Source organism: Ambystoma mexicanum, chromosome 3p (genome assembly GCF_040938575.1).
Source record: "Ambystoma mexicanum isolate Mex_15411 chromosome 3p, UKY_AmexF1_1, whole genome shotgun sequence".
Classification (NCBI taxonomy): Eukaryota; Metazoa; Chordata; class Amphibia; order Caudata; family Ambystomatidae; genus Ambystoma; species Ambystoma mexicanum.
The window spans coordinates 11,141,137-11,167,688 of record NC_090925.1 but is presented as its reverse complement, the minus strand read 5'-3'; the positions used below and the strand labels follow the sequence as shown (position 1 = coordinate 11,167,688).

The window sequence follows — 26,552 nt, the reverse complement described above, 5'->3', positions numbered from 1 at the left end:
CGCTCACTATACCAAACAGTATAGTGAGCTGGGTGTTGTGGGGGACATCCCCACAGCCCCCACAGTCTTTATTTTCTTTTTTTACTTACCTGCAATGCTACCACCAAAGGTTTGAACATTTTGGTATTCGAACCTTTGGTGGTAGCATTTTTAGAACTTTTTGTTCATGCGACCGTTTAGATACAGTCTTTTTGTACAATACCCCCTGATCTCTTCAAGGAGGGAGGCAATATCTCTCTTGGTGGACATGGCGTCACTCCGTGCCTCCGACATGTTGGTGTGTGTTGTTTCACTCCCCAGCTCTGCTTTCTAGTATTCAAAGTGTCCCAGTTTTGCCCTTTAGTCCATGGGCAGGCGGCGGCTCTGTTTTATATTCTAGGTTTCCGCTGGTCCCCAAATCCCCTGTTGTTGGACCTCCATTAGGCGGGGCCCGCTTCACTCACTTACGGGGGTCTCCACTCTGTTGCTGCCCTTTGCCACTAATCTGCGCCCCACAGTCCAGGTCACTTAGCTGGTCGGGGGGCAACCAGGTGGAATTATCTCCTTCCTCTCCCCCTGTGTGATTGAGAGTCTGTTGCTTGCCCCAACACCAAGGAGGCCCTTACTGGTGCCAGATTGTGTCACCTTCTCGCTGCTCACGTCCTGCGCCACTTCCCGTTTGCAGTGCAGACTGTGGTTCTCTCAGGTTTTCACCCGGCTCTACTTCACTGCCAGGGGGTTTGGAGTCAGGGAACGCAGATCTTCAACATGGCGGGCACAAGCCCCAGATATGCACCATGGGGGCTCTCACCTTGTTCCGCCTCTCTTGGCTCTACAGGGGTCCCACAGAGTGGTTGGACGGGGCAGGCTCCGATCCGGGTGTTCCCCCACGAGGTGTCCTCTTTTCTTTTCACTGCCAGCCTAGGGGCCCCCGCTGCCATAGGCAGAGGGGGGGATTTTAAAAAGGCGGGCTCATTTCCCAGGTATGCACCTGGGGGTCCACACCTTAAATGGTGTTTCCCTTAACTTGTGTTCCCAAAGTTGGGTTGGTCTTACTTGTCTCACGTCAGGGCAGACATCAGCGGGATCCTATGGTCCGGGTGAGCACCCTGTGTTCCAAGGAGGGAGCTAGTGTCTCCTCGGGCCCTCCTCGGGGCATGTCTGTCCCTCCTCAGTATGTACTTCACGTGAGGCGGGCACACGCCCCTGGTCCCATCCAGTGGGCCCACACCTCTCCTTGTTATAGTACCCTTGTGACAATCCTACTGTGCAAGTGCTTGAGAAGGTAGTAAGTGCAGGGGGTGAAGGGAGGATGGGTGCGGTGGGCAGGGTGGATCATGATGGGCTCTGGGAAAGGGAGCCTGAGGCCTAGTGCTGGCAAAGGATGCAGGGGGACTGGTTGGGGTTGGTCTGGCCCCTATTTTGCTCTGAAGGGACTCGTCCCCAGTCATAGTGGCAGAGGGAGAGTTAGCATGGGGGGGAGGGAAAGAAGAGGAGAAAAGGAAAGTATTGAGAAGTTTCTGGAACTTTAGAGGATCCGGCTGAAGTCGAATGGGGGAAGCAAGGCCATTCCAGAGGGAGGAGCCAGCCTCTGCTTGGAGAAATGTTTGACCTGTAGAGAGCTGGAGCCAGAGGACCGGAGGACTCTGGTCGTGAGGTATTTAGGGAGGGAAAGCTGGATGTAAAATGGTCCCAGATCCCAGATGGTCTGGTGGATGATGCAGAGGGTCTTGAATTTGAACCTTGTGGGGAGGCGGTCAAACGCACAAAAATTGCCAAACAGACTAAAATATGAAACACACACTGACTGCGAGCACTGCCACTGGGGTTTAGCACTTACCAGTGCAGCAGAAGGGCAGAAGGTGATATTACATGGACGTGGTAGCGTCCATGTAGTTATGGTTAAGTTGGTGTTTCCATAGGAAGAGCACTTTTTGGGTGGCTTATAACTTCGCTCCCTCTGGACGAATCCTCACCAAACTTTGCAAAATAAGTATATGGCCCACTCTGAATTTTATTTGCAAAGTTTGGAGAGGTTTGGTCCAGGGGGGGCAAAGTTATAGGGGGGTCCCAAAACTTTTGTTTTTCCTATAGACATAATGGGAAAAAACTTTGCGCACGGCTACAGCCCGAACCGCTGGACGGATTTACACCAAATTTGCAGCAGGTGCGGCGGCTTGGTCCCGAAAGCGTGCTTTTGCAAATTTGGTGTAAATCCACCCAGTAGTTTTTAAAAAAATGACCAAAATGTAAGGCAAAAAAATTAGTCATATCTGTGTTCGCTTCGCGGACGGACTTCCCTGTTCGCTTCGCGGACAGCACCCCGATTGGCCCATGGGCTTGCGTCATGTCCACGGACATGCGACATGTTCGCTGATTGGTCGGCGTGGGGCATGGAGCACGTCAGATTTTCTGTGGCGCCCGCCAGCTTGTATTCGCCGTCGACCGCGGACAGCGCGGTCAAACTTGGATTAAAAATTGTATTTAGTGGAGTGTGTTGGTGTGTAAGAATGTTTGGGGAGGGTGGGGGAGTATGAGATAGGTTCAATGTTTTGTTTTTTTATGTGCTATACGCTTTTGTTGTGTTCGATTTGTCCGCGGAGAACACTGCTGTTCTGACATTTTGTAAATAAACTAAATGGTGGGGTGTTCAGAGGACGGAGTATGTGTTCTTTTTGTTCGCAAGGAAGGTAAAATTGAGCTAAAAACACTCGCGGTGTATTTAAATGTTTGTAAATACACAAACTGGGGGTGTCCTCAGGACGCTGTCCGTATTGTAATCTGTCAAGTTGAATGTGTTCTAAGAACACTCGCGGTGTCCCGAAATGGTTGCAATTACACAAAATGGGGGTGTTCTGAGAACGTTGTTTGTATTGTTCGTTGTCAGATTGAAAGTGTTCTACGAACCTTCCTTTTGTCCGCTGATAGTACAATTTCCTATGGGCCTCACCCGACTTTTTGTCCACTAAAGAAATGATAAATCAGGCTGGTGTGCGCCGACATCATGTGATAATCCTATGACTGGCGCTATTGACCTGGCTGACTTGCTTTTGCGATACTAAATCATATGTCCCGCCCCTAAGCCTGACATTATGAAAGCATTCATATTCCCCGCCTTTCTCCGTGACGTTACAGGGTGCGTCATCAAACGCGCCCAGTCGTCTCCAGTCCTACGCGACTTTACACAGAACCCGGAAGACAACACACATTATGTCACAACACAGCGCGCCACAATTCGGAATATGAAACTGTGATTTAAAAGCAAACAGCAAGATTGTAAATTTTGTAAAGTACATTTATTTGACATCAAACGTTTAGAGAATATTCAGCGATTTGCCTTTGTCTTTGTTGTCGATCCGCAAAAGTTCATGTTGAGCCACGCGATGTTCCTTTGCGGTACAGAGGGTGTTAGATCAGCTTAGAACACAGTGCGCCACAATTCGGAATATGAAACTGTGGTTTAAAAGTAAACAGCAGGATTGTACATTTGGTAAAGTACATTTATTTCACATGAAATATTTAGTGAATATTCAGCGATTTGCAATTGTCTCTGCTGTCGATCAGCAAAAGTTTATTTTGAGCCACGCGCTGTTCCTTTGCAGTAGATAGGCTGTTGGTTTATGATAAAAGCAGTAAATGGTCGCACTGATAATCGTAAGGTTGCTCCAACAACGAAGCATTAGACCACCATAATGGTTGGTATGTTGGTTCTAGCCGCTAGTACTGCGTAAGGGCACATTGGTCCTTGGCGATTGTCCCATAAAAGGGTGAGGGTCATGAAGTTGCTTACATGGAGCTGCACCTGGCAGTTGAAAAATCCATCCGCTGGAGTCTGAAAATCGTGACATTGGCAAATTGGGGCAACTACCTGTTTTAAAAAACATAAATTAGTCTCACCAGCCGATCTTTATTAAAAATATTCATTTTATTTATTAGGGCGTGAAACTATTTGCTAGCGAAGATAGTGCAACGGAGTATGTTAATAATAAAATAATAATATTTTTGCATTTATATAGCGCTAAGAACCGGCAGGTATCTCAGCGCTGCTTATTATTACCCACGGTGTGTGGTGCTCATTTATCGACCACGGAAGGATGAAAGGCTGAGTTTGGCCATGCTGGGATTCGAACCTGCATTAGCAAGCTGTGCACGGATGTCAAAGCGAGCACTCTACTCGCTGTGCCACTTGACCGGCTACAGTGAAGTGGCACAGCGAGTAGAGCACTTGACCGGCTAAAGACCGGTTAAATTATTTCTATTAACCCACCCTGTGTCGTCTGCCTTTTTCAGAGCCCTCTAAACGACAGGGGATCAATTCGGCGGTGATAGTGCACGGTAGAAAACAATATGCCACATTGAACGAACAAGTACAACTTGACCGGGCTTTAATGCCACGCTATTGTTATTATATTCCGGTATAAAATAATCTAAAGGGTTACTTACATTATAATTGCATTTTCCATTGTCCATGTGTAGTGCAGTCCCAAAATACGACTCCGCGTGTGCCAACGATCTTTCTCAAACTGATATAATATACAAAAGTGGTTTCGTTTCAGAAATTTCATCTTTATCGTGTCTTACATTTTTGCTACACTTCTTCAAAAGAAGTCTTTCAGCACAATCTCTGTCTGTCAAGGTAAAAAAAAAATAGAACCTTATACTGGGAGTCGTGGGCCTCTCCGGGCCGCGAGAAAAAAATTGAAGCAGCTGACCTTCACTGTGAATGAGCATAAATGCTTACTTTGCAACATTCTGTGTAAAGCCATCTGTGAGAACTTGTGTTTATCGTGTCTTACGTTTTTGCTACACTTCTTCAAAAGAAGTCTTTCAGCACAATCTCTGTCTGTCAAGGTAAAAAAAAAAATAGAATCTTATACTGGGAGTCGTGGGCCTCTCAGGGCCGCGAGAAAAAAATGGAAGCAGCTGACCTTCACTGTGAACGAGCATAAATGCTTACTTTACAACATTCTGTGTAAAGCCATCTGTGAGAACTTGCTGTTTACACTACATCTTTGTATATTGTTTGCGTGCTAATAAAAAAAGTTTGTTTAAGGGACGTTATGGTTCCAAGTAAAGCTGAAAAACCCCTGAAAATCGCCAGTTATGGTAAGCTAAGCAACCATAACTTGTGCCACCACTGTGCACTGCTAAGAATAACACTCAGGACATCAAAGATGACATCGCAAATGTCATTGATGACATCACTGATGACATCACATGTGCATTTACTTTTCATGAAATTTGGGTACTAGGGATTTTTATTATAATGTTGCGAAAAAAGTGTCAAGGATCATTGCAATAAATATCATACCGTAATTAGTGCTTTGAACGATGCATTGATATAAATAGCATTGTATTATGGGGTTCTATCTAGTATACTGAGCTACTAATGGAGAAACATAGCATTGTGTGCAGCGTACAAGATGAAAGTATAATATTTGTAAAGTTATTATGTTGAATAATGAAATGATAATTGTCCTGAAATGTTCGAAAATAAACAAAATGGGGGTGTTCTGAGGATGTTCTTCGTATTGTGTGACTGCTTAGCTGTATGCAATGAGGGAATGGCACAGAGAGTAAAGTGGAAATGGTAGAAGGGGTGTCGAAGAGTTACGCGGTCTGCGGACACCGCGGCTGTCCCTGGACAGGGCGTGCTACATCCAGGGTTTTCTAGCAAATCCAACGAGGAAAGATGCCTGTACGGATTAGCCAATCACATGTCGAGGTTGTGGATTTGTGTTGAAAGAGACTGTGTGTGGTGAAGATGGCAGAAGTAGAGAAAGTCAGGGTGTTGGTGCTTGGAGATATGTTTGTGCATGGTTTACAACAGTACGTTCGATGCAGGCATGTTGAAAAGAACTTTGATGTGAAAGGAGTGGAGGTGGTGTGGAGCACTGTGCCTGATTGCAATGTACAGGGAATTGTACAAGTTTGTGAGGCTATGGCCACGATGAACAGTCCGCATGTGGTAGTTTTGCACTATGGTGCTTTCCATTTGGGCAAGGTCAGTGCCCCTACTTTGTTGGCTGATTTGGAACGCTTGGTTCAAGCCGTAATGAAGATCCTTCCAAATGCGAAAGAATTTTTTTCTGGATTACTACCTAGGGCAATATGAGACAATAGTTCAGTTTTTTGTCCTCAGCAAAACATTGCTAGGTATGTCATCAACCGAGGCATGTGTGCCTTCATGCTTAGAGCTGGTATGTTCTTCTGTAATAATGAGAATATTGATACCAGTAATACTGTTAATTTTAAAGAAGATGGCATCTCTTTATCTTTTACGGGAAATGCCTTTCTATTTTGGAATGTAAGGGTTGCTTTGGAGAAGGTTATGTGAAGATTTTAGGAGTAAAGTAAGAAAAAAAAACGAGAAAAAAAATACAAAATAACAGGTGTCTGTCAAGCATCTGTAAAAAAACCAAAAAAAAGGCTCTTTTCAGAGCCAACTTCAAAGGGGAAATGGGGCACACTATTTAAATTTACATTCACCACGCTCAGATTCTCGATATGTCTGCAGACATGGCAGTAGTCCGCGGACATCAAAATCACTACGTGGGGGTTCAGTATGTTCTATGTTACATGTATATGAAGTCAGGGATATTATGGTTAAGTTGTGCTACTAAAAACCTATGAAATTCAGTGAAAAACCTTTGTTAAAGGGACGTTATGGTTAAGTTACGCTACGAAAAACCTATGAAATTCAGTGAAAAAACTTTGTTAAAGGGACGTTATGGTTAAGTTGCGCTACTAAAAACCTATGAAATTCAGTGAAAAAACTTTGTTAAAGGGACGTTATGGTTAAGTTGCGCTACTAAAAACTTATGAAATTCAGTGAAAAAAACTTTGTTAAAGGGACGTTATGGTTCAAAGTAAAACCGAAAAACCCCTGAAATTCGGCAGTTATGGTAAGATAAGCAACCTTAACTCACGCCACCGTGCACTGCTAACACTAACACCCAGGACATCAAAGATGACATCACAAATGTCATTGATGACATTTGGACAGCAATATTTGTGTCCAATTTCCAAATTTTCACCTTAAAACTCTGCCATTTCACACCATCTGGACTAATTTTTAACACTTCTATACACTTCTTGCAACTATTTCAACTAGTGTTGCATCCGTAGACGTCTATGAACATCTGTAGAGACTTTTCATCAAAATGTATTTCACGTGTGATGTCATCAGTGATGTCATCAATGACATTTGTGATGTCACCTTTGGTGTCCTGGGTGTTAGTCTTAGCAGTGCACAGAGGTGGCACGAGTTATGGTTGCTTAGCTTACCATATTGGCGAATTTCAGGGGTTTTTCGGTTTTACTTGGAACCATAACGTCCGTGAACACCAAGTCCATGAATATGAGCTCTTATAGATAAGTAAATCGTATGTAACTAATCTAACTGTAATACTTTGAAGAATTGGTCAATATATAAAATGTTTCAGCGTGTAAAAGAATGTCAAATGCCTTCATCAGGACCAATGAAGTAATACAGGGTGCTAAACCGTACTCAATTCCAGTGTATAATAAAGCTCCCAAGGTCGGTGAATTCACTACAGTGACGTAGCCACAGAAGGATAATATACGAAAAATGAATTAACCAGGCACAAAAAAGTTTCCCTATGAAGACAGAGCTAACATTAAATTGATCGAAGCACTGACAGTGAATCTGATGTTAGATGTATTCTGGTGTTTCTTTGAAAGAACTCCAAAAGGCTCTTGCAACTCACAACATTCTTAAGTGAGGTCTTCCTGCAACCTAAAGGACTAATGAAGAATTAATTTCAAATACATAATTGCTAAAAAAAAAAAAAAGAAAAAGGAGTCATTGTAAAACTAAGTTTAAATGGGTGGGTGGATGGATGGATTTGCTTGGGATGGTGGGTATGTTGATGGATGGGTGGATGGATGGATAGATGGCCTGGTGGATGGATGGAAGAGTGAGAGAGTGGTGATGGATGGCCGGCAAAGAATTACAGGATCTTTTTATGGTATGAATAACTGAAATGTTATTACCTTGTGCCAACCTGGAAAATGTTTGTTTGCATAAGATTTAGAATGCCATATAGTTATTTTCTCCAACTGAAACCCACCTACCCCATAATGTGCCCTGACATTCAGTTAATTTGCCATATTTACCATATAGTTCACCCAAAATGAGGAACATTGTTTAGACCAATGATGCTCAGACCAAGCCCCAGTGGGAGAGGTTCATGTGTGTGTTTGCCTGTGTTGATACTGTCACATGTTCGCTCCTCTGGGGCGCACCTCATGAACATGCACTGTTTAATGCCCCGTCTCTTCCTAGGTGGGGGAACTGGTCCTCAGTCTTATGGTGCTCCGAGGGCATCATCCAGTCCTTTGCACTGAGAGTGGAGGTCAGTCAAGGAGATGGCGACGACACAGCGGTCAATAACATCAAATTCTTCTGCTCCGATGGAGCAATCCTTGAAATCAAAGGTGGGAAATGGGGAAGTTATGGAGAATCTAGCGATTCCTGCAAAAAGGGAATATGTGGTATGCAGACCAGGGTACAGAAGCCCCAGGGAACGGGAGATGACACCGCTTTGAACGACGTCCGCTTCTCCTGCTGCACCGACTGAAGAGGCGGGCTAGCCTCCAACATACGGGGGACACTTGCACTCTACCACGTAGAAAATGATTGATGGTTTTCCCTCTTATGTCACGGGAAGCCAGACATGATTTACTGCTGTATAGGTCAGGCCATGCTTTGGAACTGACTTGAGTTTGGATGACCAAGAATTGGCATCATTTCAAAGATGGCTGACACATTTGTCTTATCAAATCCAACTCTATAATAAATAATAAAATGAATGATGAAGTTAAATATGATCCACTCCTCACTGTATCCCTACCGCAGTGACTTATGCGCTAGGCCGCTACTTGTACTGGTGCCACTGCGTTGTCTCTCAAATGTTGACTTGAATGGCCATTGTGTGAATAATGCAGTGAACAGTCAGTGCTTGCGTGAATCTAACACACAGCACCTGCTTGAAGAGCAAGAAGCATTCGAAAAAATGACTAATACATGGCGGTGGATGACAGAGGAAAACAGGCAGGGATCAGATGAGATTGAAGGAAATTGATGGGGTCATTACATTATCATCAATATATCAAAGGGCGATCATAGGACTAATTGATCGCTCCCTGCTAGCGGCCTCTCTGTAACAATGCTTAAAAACAGCTTACCAGATTCACCCAGTTAGGAGGTTTGTTCTTTGTGTAAACCAACCCAACCTAGTTTCTTGATGATGTAACCTGCCTCTTCCTCACAAAACCCTCTAAACCCGCCATCCTTCCACCTTGCAGTGCACACACCTGCCAGTCAAACACATAATGCAGTGCAGCACGAGAGGGAGGCGGTATCAATTTGTATTTCCCTGATTTAGCAGAAAATCTACACTCTACTATTTATGGGGGGCACTGTCCCTAGAAACTGCTGGTGACCGACTGCCCAAAACAAAAAGGGGAGCTCTTTCCATTAAGGGGATCCTGTGAGCAACACAGCTTGGCCCCACAATGCTAAGTTTCTTAAGAGGGAATTATGTGAGGATAATGGGATTCTTCTGCATGTCATGACACATGTGGAGTGCACAAATACATTCCGCTATTAGTGTTCTTCCCCCTGTATTGCACTTAAAAGTACTAGACCGTTCCTTCTCACAATGTCAACCGGTTTCGGCGATGTGCATATGTGCCATTCTTCAGGACAGTATGCTTTGTCTATTAGGTTGTTTAAAGGGCATCAGGCTCTTGCCTTGAGCAACAGTGTCCAGTGTTCTTAGTTTGGAGCATATCAGTTGCTATGCTGGAGTTTGGATGGCCTGGGGGCAGGGGGCTCAGATTGTACTGAAGTGGGGTGGTTTTATGTTACGTTATGTGTTGTTATGTTATGGTAGGGGTTGCTTATATAGCTGTCAAATCTCAAACCTCAAGGCATAGCAGTGCTGTCGCCACTGTATCAAGGGCTTGACATGGCCAATGGGGGAAACGCAGAAGACATTCAAATGTTTTTAGATTATCCCTGAAAGTACTTATGTTAGCGTCAGACCTCAAGGAGTCAGGAGTTCATTCTAAATTCAGCATAATTTGCAATCGCACCCGGGATAAAGGCGCTCGGCCAATCAGATGGCAGGAACAGCGGGTGAGAATGCACATTCCCTGCCACCTGAGGCCCTTCCCCGGGAGGCGCCATCTTTTTATAAAAAATGTAATGTGGGGAGGCAATAGAAAGCCTCCCCCTGGTGCCTGCCACCTCACCACCACCCCCAAAACAATGCATACCCCTTCCCCACCATCTCCCAAGCCTCCCCACTTACCTGCTGGACCGGAGCTTTGTGTGCTCTGCTCCCTGCGCTCCTCCCGCTCCTGGCCGCCATAGGAACAGAAAAGGGACTTAAAGTCCCTTTTCCCTATTGCAGCAAACATCCTTTATTTTTTGCAGGATATTTGCGTTGCTCAATAAGCACAGCCAAACTGCAGAGAAATAAATAAACCACTTGCACCCCTAATAAACCCCAGGCTGCGAATAGCTTTCACCCCCGCATCGGCAGGCAGACATGTCTGGTAACGGCCTCCAGCCCTTGCCCGAGCCCACCAATGGAGGGGTGAAAGCCATATTAAATCTGGTACAGATTAAGGTCAGTGGTGAGGCAAAGCGAAGGAAACTAGGAGGGGTGCAGCTATTCAGTTTAGCTAAAAGAGTGAGGGCTTTGCCTTGAATACATTTGAGCACCAGAGTAGCAACTTTGAATTGTATTTGAGCAGAAACTGGTAGCCAACGAAGTTAGTGTAAAAGTGGTAAAACATGAGAGCAAAAGGGGGCATTAAAAATGATCTGAGCTGCATTGTTCAGTTGCCCCTCAATGTTTTCAGGATTCTGAAAACCTGCATATAAGGATGTAGAGTAACCAGGTTTCTCTCTGGTGCTTGCAGCAGCAGCAGTAGTCAAATGGCCAATGTCTAAATACGGATTTATTTGATGAAGGGAAGACAATATAAAGTACTGCTAATAGCCATATTAATTTGAGTAGAAACATCCAAATGGAACTCACAGTAGAGGCCTAATGTTTTAACCATCGGCAAAGTAGTGTAGGAACCAAATCCAAATGTAATATGGATGGAAGTAGAAATTGTGAGCATTTGTGGGGATGGACTGTCAGGAGCTCAGAATTTACACTGACCCATTTATTTAATGTGCAAGAAAATATCAGTCAGAACTTTTCTATGATGAGGCAAGAACGCATAACAATGATACCCAACACTTAAACTAGCAACAATAGTGAAAGAGTTTAACAAAGAGCTTGAACGATAGGGGAGACAAGGCTGCACCCTGTGAGACCCCTTACTCTATTTCCGTGAAGACCACTGAGAGACGATCCAGACTCAGACAACAACAGCGATTGGAAAGAAGTGATGTGAGATCTCCACGGTGCAATGTGTGGAATGCCGCTGACAGGTCAAGCATTCTAAGAAATGAGGAGTCTGATTATCCAAGTTCCAGATCAAGCCGTCGCTTACATCAAACAAGGCTATCTCAGTAACTCGCTGAGGTCGCAGGCCAGACTGACGCTCAGTAAGTAAATTATGGGGATCCACCCATTCTTGCATTTCAACAGCTACAACATTTCATGAGAAAATGGAAGCCATCGATAGGTAGAAAACTGCTGGGTAGGTCAGCATCTCAACAAGGCCAGATGGGAGTGTTAGGCAGAATCCTATGCAGTGCCCTAAGAGTTAAGACTACATGTGGTAGTACAAGTTCACCTTTGGTACATGCCTGTACTACACTGTTAAAGTGGTAGCAGTGGCTGAGCCACCAGGCTTATCTCAAGAGTATATGAGCAGTATTCAGGGTTTACACAAAGGACCACAATTACTGTGACTCAAGCAAACACTGACTCAAGGTTTCTGGTTAAAAAATATAAGTACATTTATTTTTAAACCATCTGTTCACAAAACACTTCTCTTCTAGTAAAATAAAACCACACTTCAAATATACTACACAGAACCAATTCCCCTTGTGCAGATTAGTTCAAGGTAAGCACATTGGGATTTGACAGACCGGTGTTGTGAAACAAGGACGTTACCGTGGGTTAATATGCGATCACTTTTTGACGGTAATGACAGTTTGGTCTTACGAAAGAAAAGCGTATCCGCGGGAAGAAATGTTACCAAAGTCAAACACACTTAGCACATGAATTAACACCAGAGAATAGGGGATAAAAATCATAGGCAATACTTTTGTCAAGGCAGATAGAATCAGAGGACACTTTCTAACAAGTAGATAAAAGTCAATAGGCCTGTGCCAGTGTCAAATGGAACAGGAGTCCTGTTGTTGAGGATCACAAGGTTACAACAGTTCACGATTCTAGATTGCCAGGAGTACTTGGATATTGTCAAAAGGGAAGCAAAAGTTATAAGAGGGAAAGAAGAAAAGGACAAGTCTTTAGTGAGGAAGAAGGGTTTCACCCCAATTCCTCGAAGTCGGACACAGGACCTTATTCGTTTGAAGAAAGCTGGTGCCACGGCAGTTGTTCCTGGTAGTTCCTGCAGACTCACAGTTCCTGGGGCTTCAGTCGTGAGGACAAGAAGGAGGACGTCTGGAGCGATCTGCACTACCCGGGGATGAGGCCAGCAGCAGCGAAGCAATGTTGAATAAAAGGTGCGCTCCTTTAAAACAGTAGAGGCTCTTCAGATGGCTATCCGGACCACTACAGCTGTGTGCAGTGATTTCGACCAAGAAGAGGGTCCTCTGGCTGTGGAAGGTGAGCTGGTTGATACCACCAGGCTCAAGGGAAGAAGACTCCGGACTGGATATTCTCTGTCGTTGAAGGGTAGATAGCTCAGGACTGCAGCAGGGCTCCACCGGGACTTGGGAGTTTCAGCAGCCGTTTTTTTCTCTGCTTCTCTTCAGTTCTTGCAGTTCCAGTGGCGATTCTGACTTCCAGCCCAAGAGTCCTGCCTTTTATGCCAAAATCCCCCATTCACACCCTGGCTGTCAATCACTCAGCAGGGGGGTTGTCCGGCCCGGACAACCACCTCAGCCAATCGACATAAAGTGCAACTTGGGTCTCCAAGGAGACCCTGTGCAGGGGGTGGTTAAACCCCCCCTTCACATTCAGCCCACCTAGACACCCAGACGCCAAAGGAGGGCTACTGGACAGAGGCCCGCCAAAGGTCGGCGAACAAAGAAGGCAAACCTGGTTTGGCACGAAAAGTAAAACACAAGAAGGACTTTAACAAAAAGAAATGGCGACTAAATCCAACCAGAGCCAAAATAAAAAGTATTTGGTCAAGTGGGTTTATGTTCGAGGCTAATACAATAGCCTAAAACAGTACCACGTTTATATACTATAATCGCGGTAGAAAAGTTAGGGTAGGTACCACTGCCACCAGCCAAGTCTTAATGTTTTTTTTTTTAAACTCTTTTTTATTCGTGGTCACAGAGAGAACTGCATTGCCATTCCAACTCGCAAATCAATAATTCAGCAATATACATTATGTGTTTTATACATACAATGAATATTACAAGGATTCTTTGTCATCCGAAATCACGTTGCATAAATATCCCCTGAACGGGCCCCATATGTCTTTTGGTCTACATGTTGCTGGTCGTGTCAATACATAGTGTTCTTCTGTTTCATTGATATATGTAAATTCTCAAAGAAATTGTTTCATGCTGGGTGGCCCCTTGTGTTTCCATTTCAATAATATGCATTTTTTGGCCACCGCACATGAAATGTTAAACAGTCTTCTAACCTTCTCTGAGCACTTGCCAATATCACCAAACCAGTATTTCTGCGGAGTCAACTCCGGGGGGACCTGCGCTATCTCTTCCAGCATCGCAGCCACCTCACACCAAAATGTGGCCACCACCGGGCACCCGCAGTACATATGGAGGGCTCCGGCACGGGGCGCATTGCACTTGGGGCAGGCATCCGAGCTTTCAGCTGCAAATTTTGCAATTTTTGCCGGCATGTAATGTAGCATATTTAGGATTTTAAATTGAATTAGCCGGAGCCCAGCTTTGAGCGAAATGTTCTTGGCAAGGGAGCAGTACCTGGCCCATTTCCCATCTTTTATGGACATCTGTAGGTCCCTTTCCCATTTTTCTTTAATATGATTTACCGTAGTGGTATTAGCCTGTACTGCCTCATAGAGCCTGGAGATTCCCAGGCCCCCTTTGGCAGTTATTAACTATGTGCACGGGTGTGGGGAGTGTTCGTCTGGGAAGAGCGGCCATCTCTTTTGAAACGCAGCTCTCATGCGGTAATATTGCAGTGTTTTTAGCGCCCCACCTCCCAGTGCTCGCACCAGCTCCTCCAAGGTTGCAAACCTCCCATCAATGAACATATCGCCTAATTTCATCTCATGATGTGGATCCCAGGATTCCTGTATGCTGCTGTCATGAGTGGGCGAGATGCCCAGGAAATTCCAGAGAGGGATTTCTGGGTTGTAGGGTGTCTCGAGTTTAAGTTTCCTATATATGGCCTCCCATGCCCTGACAGTGCAACTCACAGGGTTATAGTCACAGGCATCCCTGTATCGTGAATCGAAGATGACTGATTGTATGTTCGTGGGGTGTGGTGTATTCCACTATCCATGTATGGGGTGTTCTGGTTGTGACATTGTACCAGTACTTTGCAAATTGGGCCTGGGAAACGTAATAGTAAAGCTTGAATTCGGGGGCAGCCAATCCACCTGAGGCGAATGGCTCCGTCATTTTCTCCCACCCTATCCTTGCTGTTTTTCCATTCCAATGGAATGTCACTGCCATGGAACGGAGCCTGGCGAAGGAGGACCTACCCGGCCATATGGGGATGTTGACAAAAAGGTAGAGTAACTTGGGCAAGATGACCATCTTGAGGACGGCCACTCTGCCATAGAGTGAGATAGGGAGGTGCCCCCACATCTGTAATTTCATGTGTATCATTTGCAATGCGTTTTCATGATTGTCTGCATATAGTGTGTTCTTTTTTCTGGATACAAGGACTCCTAAGTATCTGATGTGTTGTTCCAACCACTGAAGACCTTGTGTATCGTCGGGGCATTTAGTAATAGGTGTGAGTGGGAATATTTCTGATTTAGCCATATTACCAGTGTACCTTGAATATTCTGAAAATTCCTGTATTTCAGCCATGAGGGGTGCCAGGTTTATTTCCGGTTGCCGGACATATAATAACATGTCATCAGCGTATAATGATATCAGCTGAGTAAACCCTTTCATGCTAATCCCCCTGTCTGAGTGTCGCAGCCCTACCGCAGCCGCCATAGGTTCTATAGTTAATGCGAATAATAGGGGGGAAAAAGGGCAGCCCTGTCTAGTGCCCCTACCTAGCAGGAAGAATTCAGAAATGGATCTGTTGGTCAACACTCGTGCCCCTGGGTCTGTATACAATAGTTTAACATATCTGATAAAATTGGGGCCCACCCCAAATGGCTTCAGTACGGCAAGGAGATATACCCATGACACCAAGTTGAAGGACTTTTCGGCATCTAGGGCTATGTCCACCGCATTCCTGCCTGGGTCTATTTGTGCCATTATGCCAAAGAGCCTGCAGAGATTTTGGGATGTGGATCTTGTGGGAATAAACCCGTTCTGATCAGGGTGTACTAGTGTCGGGACTACAGGTAAGAGACGATTAGCCAGCACCTTCGGGAAAATCTTGGCGTTGGTATTTATAAGGGAGAGGGGCCTATAGGAGGAGACATCCTGTGGTGGTCGACGCAGCTTAGGAAGTACTGTAATTGCAGCCTCTCTCATAGTGGGGGGTAGTACGCCCCTTCCTAGGGATTCTTCCCACACTTGCATTAGTACTGGGACCAGTTCCATGTTGAACTCTTTATAAAATTCGGTCCCCAACCCATCCAACCCTGGTGCTTTACCTGATGACAGGGCTTTCATTGCTTCCGTTATTTCTTCCGTCGTTACTGGCTGATCTATTGCCGATCGCTCTTCTTCGGGGAGTTTTGAGAGGGCGAGAGCCTCCAGATATGATTCAATTTCTGTTTGTGACTTCTTGTCCTTGTTTGTATACAGGTTTTTATAAAATTCAGCAAATTCCCCATTAATATCTTTGTCTTTCAGGAGTACTTCCCCTTGTGTAGTTTGTATACTGGCAATATGGTGGGGCTGTTTATCGTGTTTAAGTAAATTAGATAACGTTCTGCCCGCCTTGTTGTCCTCCCCGTACCTGCGCACCCGCTTGGGGGCCGCAATATAGCGTACTTCTCTGATGGCCAGCTTATCAAACTCCTGAAGATTAGTGTGTATGTCAGCCAGTATTTCACTATTTTGCGTACGGGTGTATGTTTTTTCCAATGTGTCCAGTTTGTTTTCTATGGTCATTAGTTCAGCCCGGATCCCTTTCAACATACCAACTGATTTGGACATCAGAACCCCTCTGACCCACACTTTGAAGGATTGCCATACTGTGGAGCACTTCTCTACCGATCCCATATTATTGGGAAAAAATGCTGCTATTTCAACATGAAGAGGTTCCGCCACCCCCGGGTCTGCAAGGATCTCACCTGGCATTCTCCACCTTTTTAAAGGGCTGGGACCGTCCTGGAGCGTCAACTCCAGTGTCACTGGGGAATGGTCGGAAAGTGTGCGGGGGAGAATCTCGCATAATTTCATTGCTGTGGACATGGCTGTGGATACTAGCCAATAATCGATTCTAGACTTAGTGTCGTGAACTAATGAGTAATATGTGTATTTTCTGTTGCCTGGGTGTGTTTCCCGCCAGGCATCTACCAATAACAGTTGTGAGAGAATGTGATTCAATGCTAGGGCTGTCTTGCTCGCGGTTCTGATGGTTTTCGAGGACCTATCAAGTGCCGGATCTAGAGCAACATTAAAGTCCCCCGCCCCAGATCACATTGGAAATATCAAGTGAGGTGATTACCTGATAAACATCCATGTAGAAAGTAGGGTCATCTATGTTGGGACCGTATGTGTTAACCAAGAGCAATTGTTGGCCTGCCACCTTCCCCCAAACCATGACATATCTGCCAGCTTGGTCAACCCTATGGCCCTCCAATCTGAATCCCAAACTTGGATGTATAATAGTAATAACCCCCCTGGATTGTGAGGAGTATTCAGTATGGAACCTTAAGTTCCCCCATTTAGGAAAGATATGTAGGTTGCTCGTTCCCGTTGCATGGGTTTCTTGTAGCATTAGGATGTTGGGGCCATGCCTAGTGACATAGTTACCAATTTTCCTGACCTTCATCTGGTTATTCACTCCCCGTACGTGTTACCACATCACTTACCTGGGGTAGGGGGCGCACCTGTAGGTCCCGGCGCACCCCATCCTGGCGCTTCTATCCCCGATACCGGCTGGGGGGGCCGCGGCCTTTTGCGGCACTCGGCGCTTCCGGGTTTCCCGTGTCTCGGGATTCGCGCATGCGCGGAAGGCCGCATTTCGCCCTTCGCGCATGCACCGTCCACAGAGCGCTTGGGAAGCTGCAAGCTTGCATCCCAAGCCTCGTTCTGGGCACGGCAGCACCCTGGGACAGCACGGCTTGCCTTCCAAGCCTCCCAGGTGCTGCCGGCCCTATTTAAGGGCCTGAGTCTTGAAACTCACCGCGTCTCAACGCGGTTTGTTTCCGGATCGCGTCCTCGCTCCCGCAGCCCCCTGTTGCTGCACCTACCTTCCTTGGCCTGGTTCCTTGCTCCTTCCTGGTATTCCCTGCTGGTTCCATTGGGTTTTGGTCCTTCTCTTTGGGTTCCCCTGGGTTCCCTTGGGTTCCCTCTTAGGCTGCCTTGGGTCCAACCCTGTCCCTCTCAGCCTTTGCTTCTGGCCCTGACCTGCCTTTTGCCTGCTGCCATTTCCAGGAGCCCTGCAGCTCACTGCTGTGGACAATCATCCTCTGACCTGCCTTTTGCCTGCTGCCATTTCCAAGAGCTTTGCAGCTCACTGGTGTGGACAATCATCCCTGCTCTGCCATTTGCCTGCTGCCATTTCCTGGAGCATAGCAGCCCTCAACTGTGGACAATCATCTCCAACCTCAGCCTCTTATTGGAGTCATTGCTGAAGTATTCATCTGCGGACAATCTTCAAGACCCGCCTTCCCTGACAGTGCTTGCACTGTCCCGACGTCACGAAAATCAGGGAAGTGCGCATTTGTGGCGTTGGGAGCTGGTTCACTCCTGACCCTGTTGATTCCAGGGAGAGGGTTGCACCGGTTTCTCACGTCACACCTTCTGCATTCATCAGTCAGACAGCCTGGCGACCTCACCACGATCAACTACCGGAAGTTCAGGTATTCAGCGCCCACGAGACGCTTTCCTTAACAGTACGTTCCACGTTAACAGTTTTATCTTTAGGCCATCACCCATGAGTCGGACAAGGAAATCATGACTCTATTTCGTCCATTAGAGCAAAAACATCTATGCGATTCGGTCAGCAACTGTCTCCAAGTAACCACGTTTTGAACATTAACCCAACAATCAACCTTCATAAACCTTCAAACGAAACACAATACTTTGTGGTGGGAGCAATCCATTCTGTTGTCTCGCAAGTGGTCAGCACCACTACAAGGCCACCAACTCCTGTCCCCTCTCCCCTCCCTCCCTCCCTCCCTCCCACATCATCACCCCCAACTTGATGATATACCGCCATTAACTGATGGAGCATTCCAGGGGTGGACATGTTGCTCCACATGACAGCCAACTTGGCCCCAACACTCCAGTAATAATCTTAGATGGCGCTGCCCAGACCATTATTTCTTAAGTCTGCATTCCAGGTGGCACAGCGGCATTACAAATATGCAAACCTCAAGTGTGTCCTAATCCTCTGGCCTAGGTCTGTTATTTTGTGCCGGTCTCCCTCCTCTGGGAGGAAGAGGTATAGAAGTCTCAATGTACTGTGTGGCCTCGGCCGGAGACTCAAAGAAGTGCGCCCTTCCTGCGTGTTGGATTATCATCTTGGCCGGAAACATCAAGGCATATGAGACTTGGCGTTCTCTGAGGAGTCTTTTTACAGGTTCATAGGATCTTCTACTAGCTTGAACCCTGGCTGAGAAATCTAGGTATATATGTATACGGTTCCCTTCGTATTGAAGCGTTCCAGCCTCCCTCGCCATCCGTAGGATTGTGTCTCTGTCCCTATAATTGAGGAGTCTTGCAATTATTGGCCGGGGCCAAAGTGCGATGCGCTCTCTCAATTAGAAAATGCTCTGAGAACGCCTCTGAGCCAAATACGGATTTAAGGAGTGCTTCGAGTTGCTTCTCCATTTGGCCCTTACCGAATAATTCTGTCACTCCCACTACCCGGATGTTGTTTCGCCTTGATCGCGATTCCAGGTCCTCGCACTTATTTTGCATTTTTGACATGGCCTCCTTGAGCTGGGTGATGTCCTGGCTATGGTGTGCTATGACATCTTCGTTAGTGCTTATTCTCCTCTCCGTTTCCGTGACACGTGCACTCTCTTTCTCGACCCTTGCCTTAAGAGAGCCTATAGTGGAAATTATGTCGTCTAGTTTTATGTTCACTGCACGGAAACCGTTTTGCACTATTGTTGTCAGCCTATCCTCCTGCTCCTCGCCCTCTGTGCCCAGGGCCTCTTTAGCGTTGGTGTGTATATCTACAGTAGTATTCTGCATTTGGCTACCTGTGTAAGCATCCATTGGGCCTTTCTTCTTGTTGCTGGGAGTCTTGCCTCCCTTTCCAGTTTTCTCTGGTTCGCTCATGATGTGCTGCTCTTTAGTCTTATTCTTCCCCCCTTCCTTCCCCTTTATGACAAGTTGTGGGGTGCTCCGCAATCTCACAGAGGGAGCTTGAAGAAGGTTCCAGGGTATCAGGGGGTGTCCACAGCCAGTGGAATGTGTTCTCCCACGTATTATGTAGAAAGGATACAAATGTGGAGTAGCTTAGAGCGTTATCATCCAGGAGTTTCCAGGGAGCTTCCTGCGCACTGATTACACTGGACGGCCAATGTGGGCTCTTTACAGGTTTGAGTCCGGGACAGGCTTGCTTGCAATCAGCTGCCTTTCAGGGCACTTGAGAAATGAAGGCCGCGTGTGCACAGTAGGGTGAGTAGGCCCGGAGCCCCACGCAGTAGCCGTCAGAGCGGCAAGGGGGAGGAGGCTACGCCAGCCACGGTAAATAGTTTCCTGATGGGCACTCACCCCTCCTTGGCCCACTTATTCAATTACAGGCGGATATCGCCACTCCACGTAGCGCTGCAATGCGGCGCCACTGAACACTCTATGGGGGGAATCTTGGGCCTGGTGTGAAAGGATTTCCAGGCTGGGTGCCTCAGGCAGAGCTCGACACAGCTTGTCCCCAATGACCTCGGGCAAGTCGCTGCCGCGGAGCGTTCAAGGCGGACGTCCACAATATGTAGTTTGATGTCTTTTGGGATCAGGAGATATGCAATTTGAATTTTGCCGGGATCTACAGAAATGTTGGCCGTTAGGCAGCAGGGGGTCCCAGGCAAGCTTCAAGAATAAATGTCTGGGTAGATGGGCTCCTCCCCCCCACCGCCGTTCCCCCGACCTCCTTACTTGAAACAGAGTGCATTGTTTCCTGGTTGGGTCCAAGTGCACTGCAGCTGTGCGCTGGCCACACACGATCCTCGCGCTGGGGCTCCAAAAGACACAGGTCAGCACCAAGCCCAACCGCAGGCAGGTGCCCAGACCGCTGATGCCTCTCCGCCTACTCGGTCCGTCTGGGTCCCGCGTCCCAGTCTCGAGCCACGAGCGAGGGCTCAGCGCGGTCTGCGGGCTCAGGCTCCAGCCCTCCGAGGCTTCACGCCTCCTCGAATCAACGGCCGCAGGTGGTTTCCACACAGAGCCCTCGGGCGGATTGCGCCCATAACATGGGCCGGCCCAGGCTCAGACGGGCAGAACTTCGGCTCACACGAACGCCACTTCCCAGGATTTTTAGGAGTTGCGGTCGGGTACTCAGGCCATCTGTGCCTTGATTTATAGCACTTCAGGTGGCTCCTAACAGGATGTCTGGTCCCAGGATTTCTAGCTGGAGCGGGAGCTCACAAATCAGGCGGCCATCTTCGTTGTGCGCATCAGCGCCTTCCCAAGTCTTAATGTTAAAAGAGCGAAACAAAGCTCCAAGAGACACAGACAAAAAGGGGTTGGAATTAACCCTTTCCAATACTCCATGTAAAATGGGGTGGACTGTGTCTGTAGTTTTAAAGAGACTACATAATGTTAATGGCAACTTTACATGTTTCTGGGGGACAGTAGTCAGCCCCAGAAAAATTGAGTCAGTGGGAAGTCTCAAAAGACAACCCTGTGTCGCTGCACTGAAGGTGCTGTGTAACACACAAAAAAGTGGGGCTCATGGAGTGGTGTGGCTCCAGAGCCCAAGATCACACAGAAAGTAGAAATACACATGGCAAAACACATGTAAGAGTGGGAAAAAGGCTAACACTCTTACCAGGTGGAACAAATAAACCCCAGAAATCCAGCAAAGCTGCTGAAGGACTCACTAGGTGAGGGAAATTAGCCCTTATTGAGAATTCTCCCTAACAGGGAGCCCCAATCCTGAGAATTTTCACAGCTCGGCCGTCGTCACGTGACTTTAGACGGAGCCCTGAGAGAGAACATTAGGATTCCTTGAAGGATTGCCCAGACATTTGGAAAATGTATGATTACGGTGTGATATGTGAACTAGTTGGCAAGCAATCTCACTCTTGAGACGTTAGCAGTGTAGGGAGAGGTGACTCCACATTTTAGCTAGGGCTCCATATTTCAATAAGGATAAAAGACTGATTCCCATAGTGAGCACGAGTGTGAGACTCAGGTGTGTGACCCAGGCTGAATCTAGCATATGTCAGTAGTGTGTATACATAAAGCACATGCCAGCTCCAAGCTTGATACTGAACGGCATGTTCAGTTGATCCACATCACAGTTATGGGCTGAATTGCAATAAACCATAAAAACACACAATTATTAAACCTTCACCCCTATCCTCTAATCCCTACTAACATTCACAGCAAATCAGTTCATGATGGTTGTGTACAAACTCGGTGCAGATTGATAAACCCTGTGCGCAAGGGTAGCTTCAAAATGCAATAAATATAACGTGCAGAATTAAGGATGCAATTTGTTTGAACGAAGACATGACAAGTCAGAATTGTGGAATGTGAAATCCGTTTTGCTATAAACTAGTTTTCTGTTTAAAAGACTTTTAGAGTGTGATGTCGTCACATTCCTCCCCTGTCACGTGTGAGGGAACACGAGGCAACAGGAAGGGGAGGGACGGGATATGACGAAGTAAGGGACTTCGGAAGATCGTGTGAATGAATAAAGACGTGTTAAGAGAAGCTCCGCGTTTGCGTATTATTTGTATTGTGTAACATCCTACACAACTCGACACTGGCGACGAGGGAACCCAAGCAGCACATCACATGAGAGCATACGGCGGGTGTGAGTAGATACGCTCCCCGCCAGCTAAAACTTCCTGGAAGTCCGAGCGAGGTCTCGTACGCACCTGCAATAGACGACAGTTGGTCAGCGGGTGGAGCGGGTCGGCTCCCCGCGATTGTCGCACGCAGTGCGCGAGTAGAGCACGTCGGCTCCTCGCGTTGACCCTTTTCCAAAAGAAAAGGATTTAACGTGCGAGTGGAGCGTAGTTCGGCTCCTCGCACGAAAGCGTGTGAGTGGAGAGCGTCGGCTCCTCACAGCGCTTCCCGCCGAAAAGGAAGGCGGCAACATCAGCGGGTGAAGCGCGTCGGCTTCCCGCGACGGCCCTCAGGCGAGGGATTTAGTTCTGCGAGTAGAGCGCAGCTGGGCTCCTCGCAGTGAAGAGTGTGAGTGGAGAGCGTCGGCTCCTCACAGCGCTTCCCGCCGAAAGGGAAGGCGACATCATTCAGTGGGTGGAGAGTGTCGGCTCCGCGCGATCGCAAGGGTGAAGTGTGTGAGTGGAGCACGTCGGCTCCTCACAGCATTTTCGCGCCAAAACGAAGGCGGCAACATCAGCGGGTGAAGCGCGTTGGCTCCCCACCACACAGAAGGTACATTGATTTCATATCTCTTCACATAGCAAAGAGACTTCCCATCGCCACCAAGACAAGACACGTGTCTAGTGTCATCCAAGCTTCCACTCCAAATCAAGGCACAGTTATACGTCCCCTGTCATGCTTGATGATTCTTCTGAGGAATCACTTACAGTACAAATAACCCCTGTCAGATCAACTCGCACAAGCATGACGGACGGCCTAATATCTCAGCTACCCCCCAATTTTGACCTGAGCGACTCCAGCACACTGGGACCAAGGTGGAAAAAGTGGGTGAGGGACTTTGAAGTCTGTCTCAAAGCGGTAGGACCTTTGGAGGATGAAAGGAAACACAGCTTGCTTTTGAGATGTCTTGAGACAGGACATTGGAAACAAGCAAAACAACTCAAGGAAAGTGCGGAAGAAGTAACCAAACAAGACATCACCTGTCTGCTTACGGTGAAAGAAGAACTTGCAGAAACAGAGGGACTCCTACTGAAAGGGACAAAACTAGTTATTCCTCGCTCATTAAGGAAAAGAGTCCTTGATCTTGCACATGAAGGACACCGGGGAATAATGTCCACAAAAAGGATGTTAAGACAAAGGGTATGGTTTCCTCAGCTAGATACTCAAGTGGAAGAACTACTGAAAACATGTCCCACGTGCGTAGTTCTTAACCCTCAAACCAGACCAGAACCCCTCAAAATGACTGACTTACCCAACGGAACTTGGGAAGAAATTGCTGTAGATCATTTTGGTCCTCTGGAAGGGGGTGAATATGTCTTAGTAGTCATCGATGAGTACTCAAGATTCCCTGATGCGCAAGTTGTGTCATCAACAGCAGCACATCACACCATCCCCGCATTGGACAGGATGTTTGCCACATACGGGATCCCAAAGGTAGTAAAATCGGACAATGGACCACCATTCACAGGCCAAGACTTCAAAACCTTTGCCGAGTACATGGGTTTCCACCACAGGAAAGTAACACCGTTGTGGCCTCAAGCGAACGGCACAGTTGAACGGTTCATGGGAAGCATCAAACGAACCACGCAACTAGCTCGCTTGACAGGAGAGCCACTGGAAAAATTACTATGCAAATTGATGAGAGACTATCGAAATACCCCACACAGTACCACTGGCAAGTCACCATCAGAAGTCATGTTTGGCAGGAATGTGCGAACTAGGCTACCACACATAGAACTCGAGGAAGAACGGTACAAAGGAGACACTGAAATGAGACTGCATGATGCAGCCCAGAAAATGAATATGAAAACCATGGCAGACCGGAGAAGGAGAGCCGAGGAGAATAATCTAGAGCCAGGGGACATCGTCGTAGTGCGACAGCCACAACACCGCAAAAACATGGCGTCGTTCAATGCAGAGCCCCTCACCATCACACAGAGGAAAGGCTCTCTCATCACAGCTGAAGGAGCAGCCCACACAATAACAAGAAACAGCTCTCATTTCAAGAAGATGCCTGGAATCATACCACTAGTCGAACCATGCGTACCAATGGACACTCAGATGCGAGATGCACCCTATGAAGGAGACCAAGATGACTCTGACGCTGATGAACTCCGCTGGACACCTCTGGAGTCGCGTGAGAGAAATAACTGGAGACCCCAGAGATCCCGACGTCGACCACCGCGCCTCATTGAGGAGATGCCCTGATAGTGAACTTAATGTTTAGTATCGGGGGGGTGTGATGTCGTCACATTCCTCCCCTGTCACGTGTGAGGGAACACGAGGCAACAGGAAGGGGAGGGACGGGATATGACGAAGTAAGGGACTTCGGAAGATCGTGTGAATGAATAAAGACGTGTTAAGAGAAGCTCCGCGTTTGCGTATTATTTGTATTGTGTAACATCCTACACAACTCGACATAGAGCAAGAAATATTACTGAGATGTAGCTATTTGCTTCCGTTGCTACCATTCTAAGCAGTCAGGACGAACATGATCAGAACCATCGTGAGGGTTGGGTGAGTTTCAAGGGAGGTGGTTCAGACTGACACGATACATCACAGAAAAAGGGTTAGCACTTTTACATTTCAAATAGGCCAATTTATCTACATGGGCAGGCTTAGGGAGAGAGCCTTAAAAAGGCTGGCAGGAGGACCGACTCTCTCGGGCTCCTGGGCTGGCAGTTGTCTCAGAAGAGTTTGCAGTCTCGGGCACTCTTAATCTTTGACTGACCCTGGGAGAAGCACGTGGCAGAAAAAGGCGCAACAGCTGGCAGACAACTTAGTGGGCTCTTTCCAAGCACAGAGGGGGCGTGAACAGATAAAGGCCGTCATTACGACTTTGGCGGTAGCCATGCTGCTGTTGGCGGCATGGATGCTGCCAAAATCGGGTCCGGGTTCCCAGAATGGGGAATTACTGGGCAATTCCGAGTTCGGAGGGCCTGGGAAATTCCTCCCTCCCATAGCGCTGAATGGGAATGGGAGAGGGAGCAAACAACGGGCTGATTACGAGTGGCCCGCTGTTTGCTCCCTCTTCCCCTCGCGGGACCTGCTCTGTACGTCTGGTAAAACCAGACGTGCAGAGTGGGTCCCGCAAAGGGACCTCGCAATCAGGCGGTACGGGGTTGACGGCACCCGCACCTTTACCGGCGCCGTTAACCCCTTACCGCCTGACTTATAATGAGGCCCAAAGAATTCTTCTGTCCGACAACTAGACTGGGGTCGTTGTCAGCCAGGGACACACGCACGATCAACTATTATTCTTGGTGAGTTCAGTTAATTGAGGTGAGAGTGAATGATTTGTGGTCAGATAGTCCAAGGTGGGTGTAGAGGAGGAGCCAAGTGCCTCTACCGGAAGTCCCGCTCCTATTATGCCTATATGTCGGAAGCCGGAAATTGTGACATGTGCAATGTCAATAATGGTCCCTATACTGTGAAGAATCCTTGAAACAGGTATCCATTAAGAAAGCCCTATATGATGTACCCGCAGACAAATGACAGTCTTTTAAAGGAGGATCCGGAAGAAGTGTGAAGATGAGTGAAAGAGAAGACTGGTGACGTCACATGAAGCAGAAATGACGCACCCAGAAGAGATGCCAATGAAGAGAGTATATCGATCTTATAGAATCTAAATGGCAAAGTAAAGAATTGAGTAACATTTCATGTGCAGAATTAAGATTACACGTACGAAGAGCACTGAAGAAAATGCCAGCCGTTTTATAATTGTACATATGCCGAAACGCAGGTATACTAAGTAATCCTGAAGGTGGCTATACGTAGTGACTAGACTGCCGGTGGGACCACTAATATATATATATATATATATATATATATATATATATATATATATATACATATATATATACATATATGTATGTATAGAATCTGGATGTTCCACTACGTGTTTTAGCAAACTAGGACCCCATGAACAGAAGAGCTGAAAGTGTGGCGCAGTAGAAGAAGATTTGAGAAGGCTTGTCTGGCCCGGTGTCAAGGGTCGGGGCTGCCAAGAAACTGGTTATCTATTTGAGAAGATACAATGAACGTGAGAAGCGAGGCGAGTGGCTGTTGCAGTGTAATGGAAAAGCACTAGAAGTGCCAGGTTGTATTCATTGAATAG

At 47.0% G+C, this 26,552-nt stretch overlaps 1 protein-coding gene across 3 annotated transcripts in view; it reads left to right on the top strand.

Annotated features, from left to right (window-relative positions):
• LOC138579453 (vitelline membrane outer layer protein 1 homolog) overlaps positions 1-8,827 on the top strand; it is a 261,874-nt gene extending 253,047 nt beyond the window's left edge. For all 3 annotated transcript variants that reach the window (XM_069649783.1, XM_069649784.1, XM_069649785.1), the window contains exon 6: positions 8,288-8,827. In XM_069649783.1, coding sequence (XP_069505884.1) covers positions 8,288-8,582 — 295 coding nt within the window. In that variant the 3' untranslated portion in view covers positions 8,583-8,827. The remainder of the gene's footprint in view (positions 1-8,287) is intronic.
• The last annotated feature ends 17,725 nt before the right edge of the window (positions 8,828-26,552 follow it).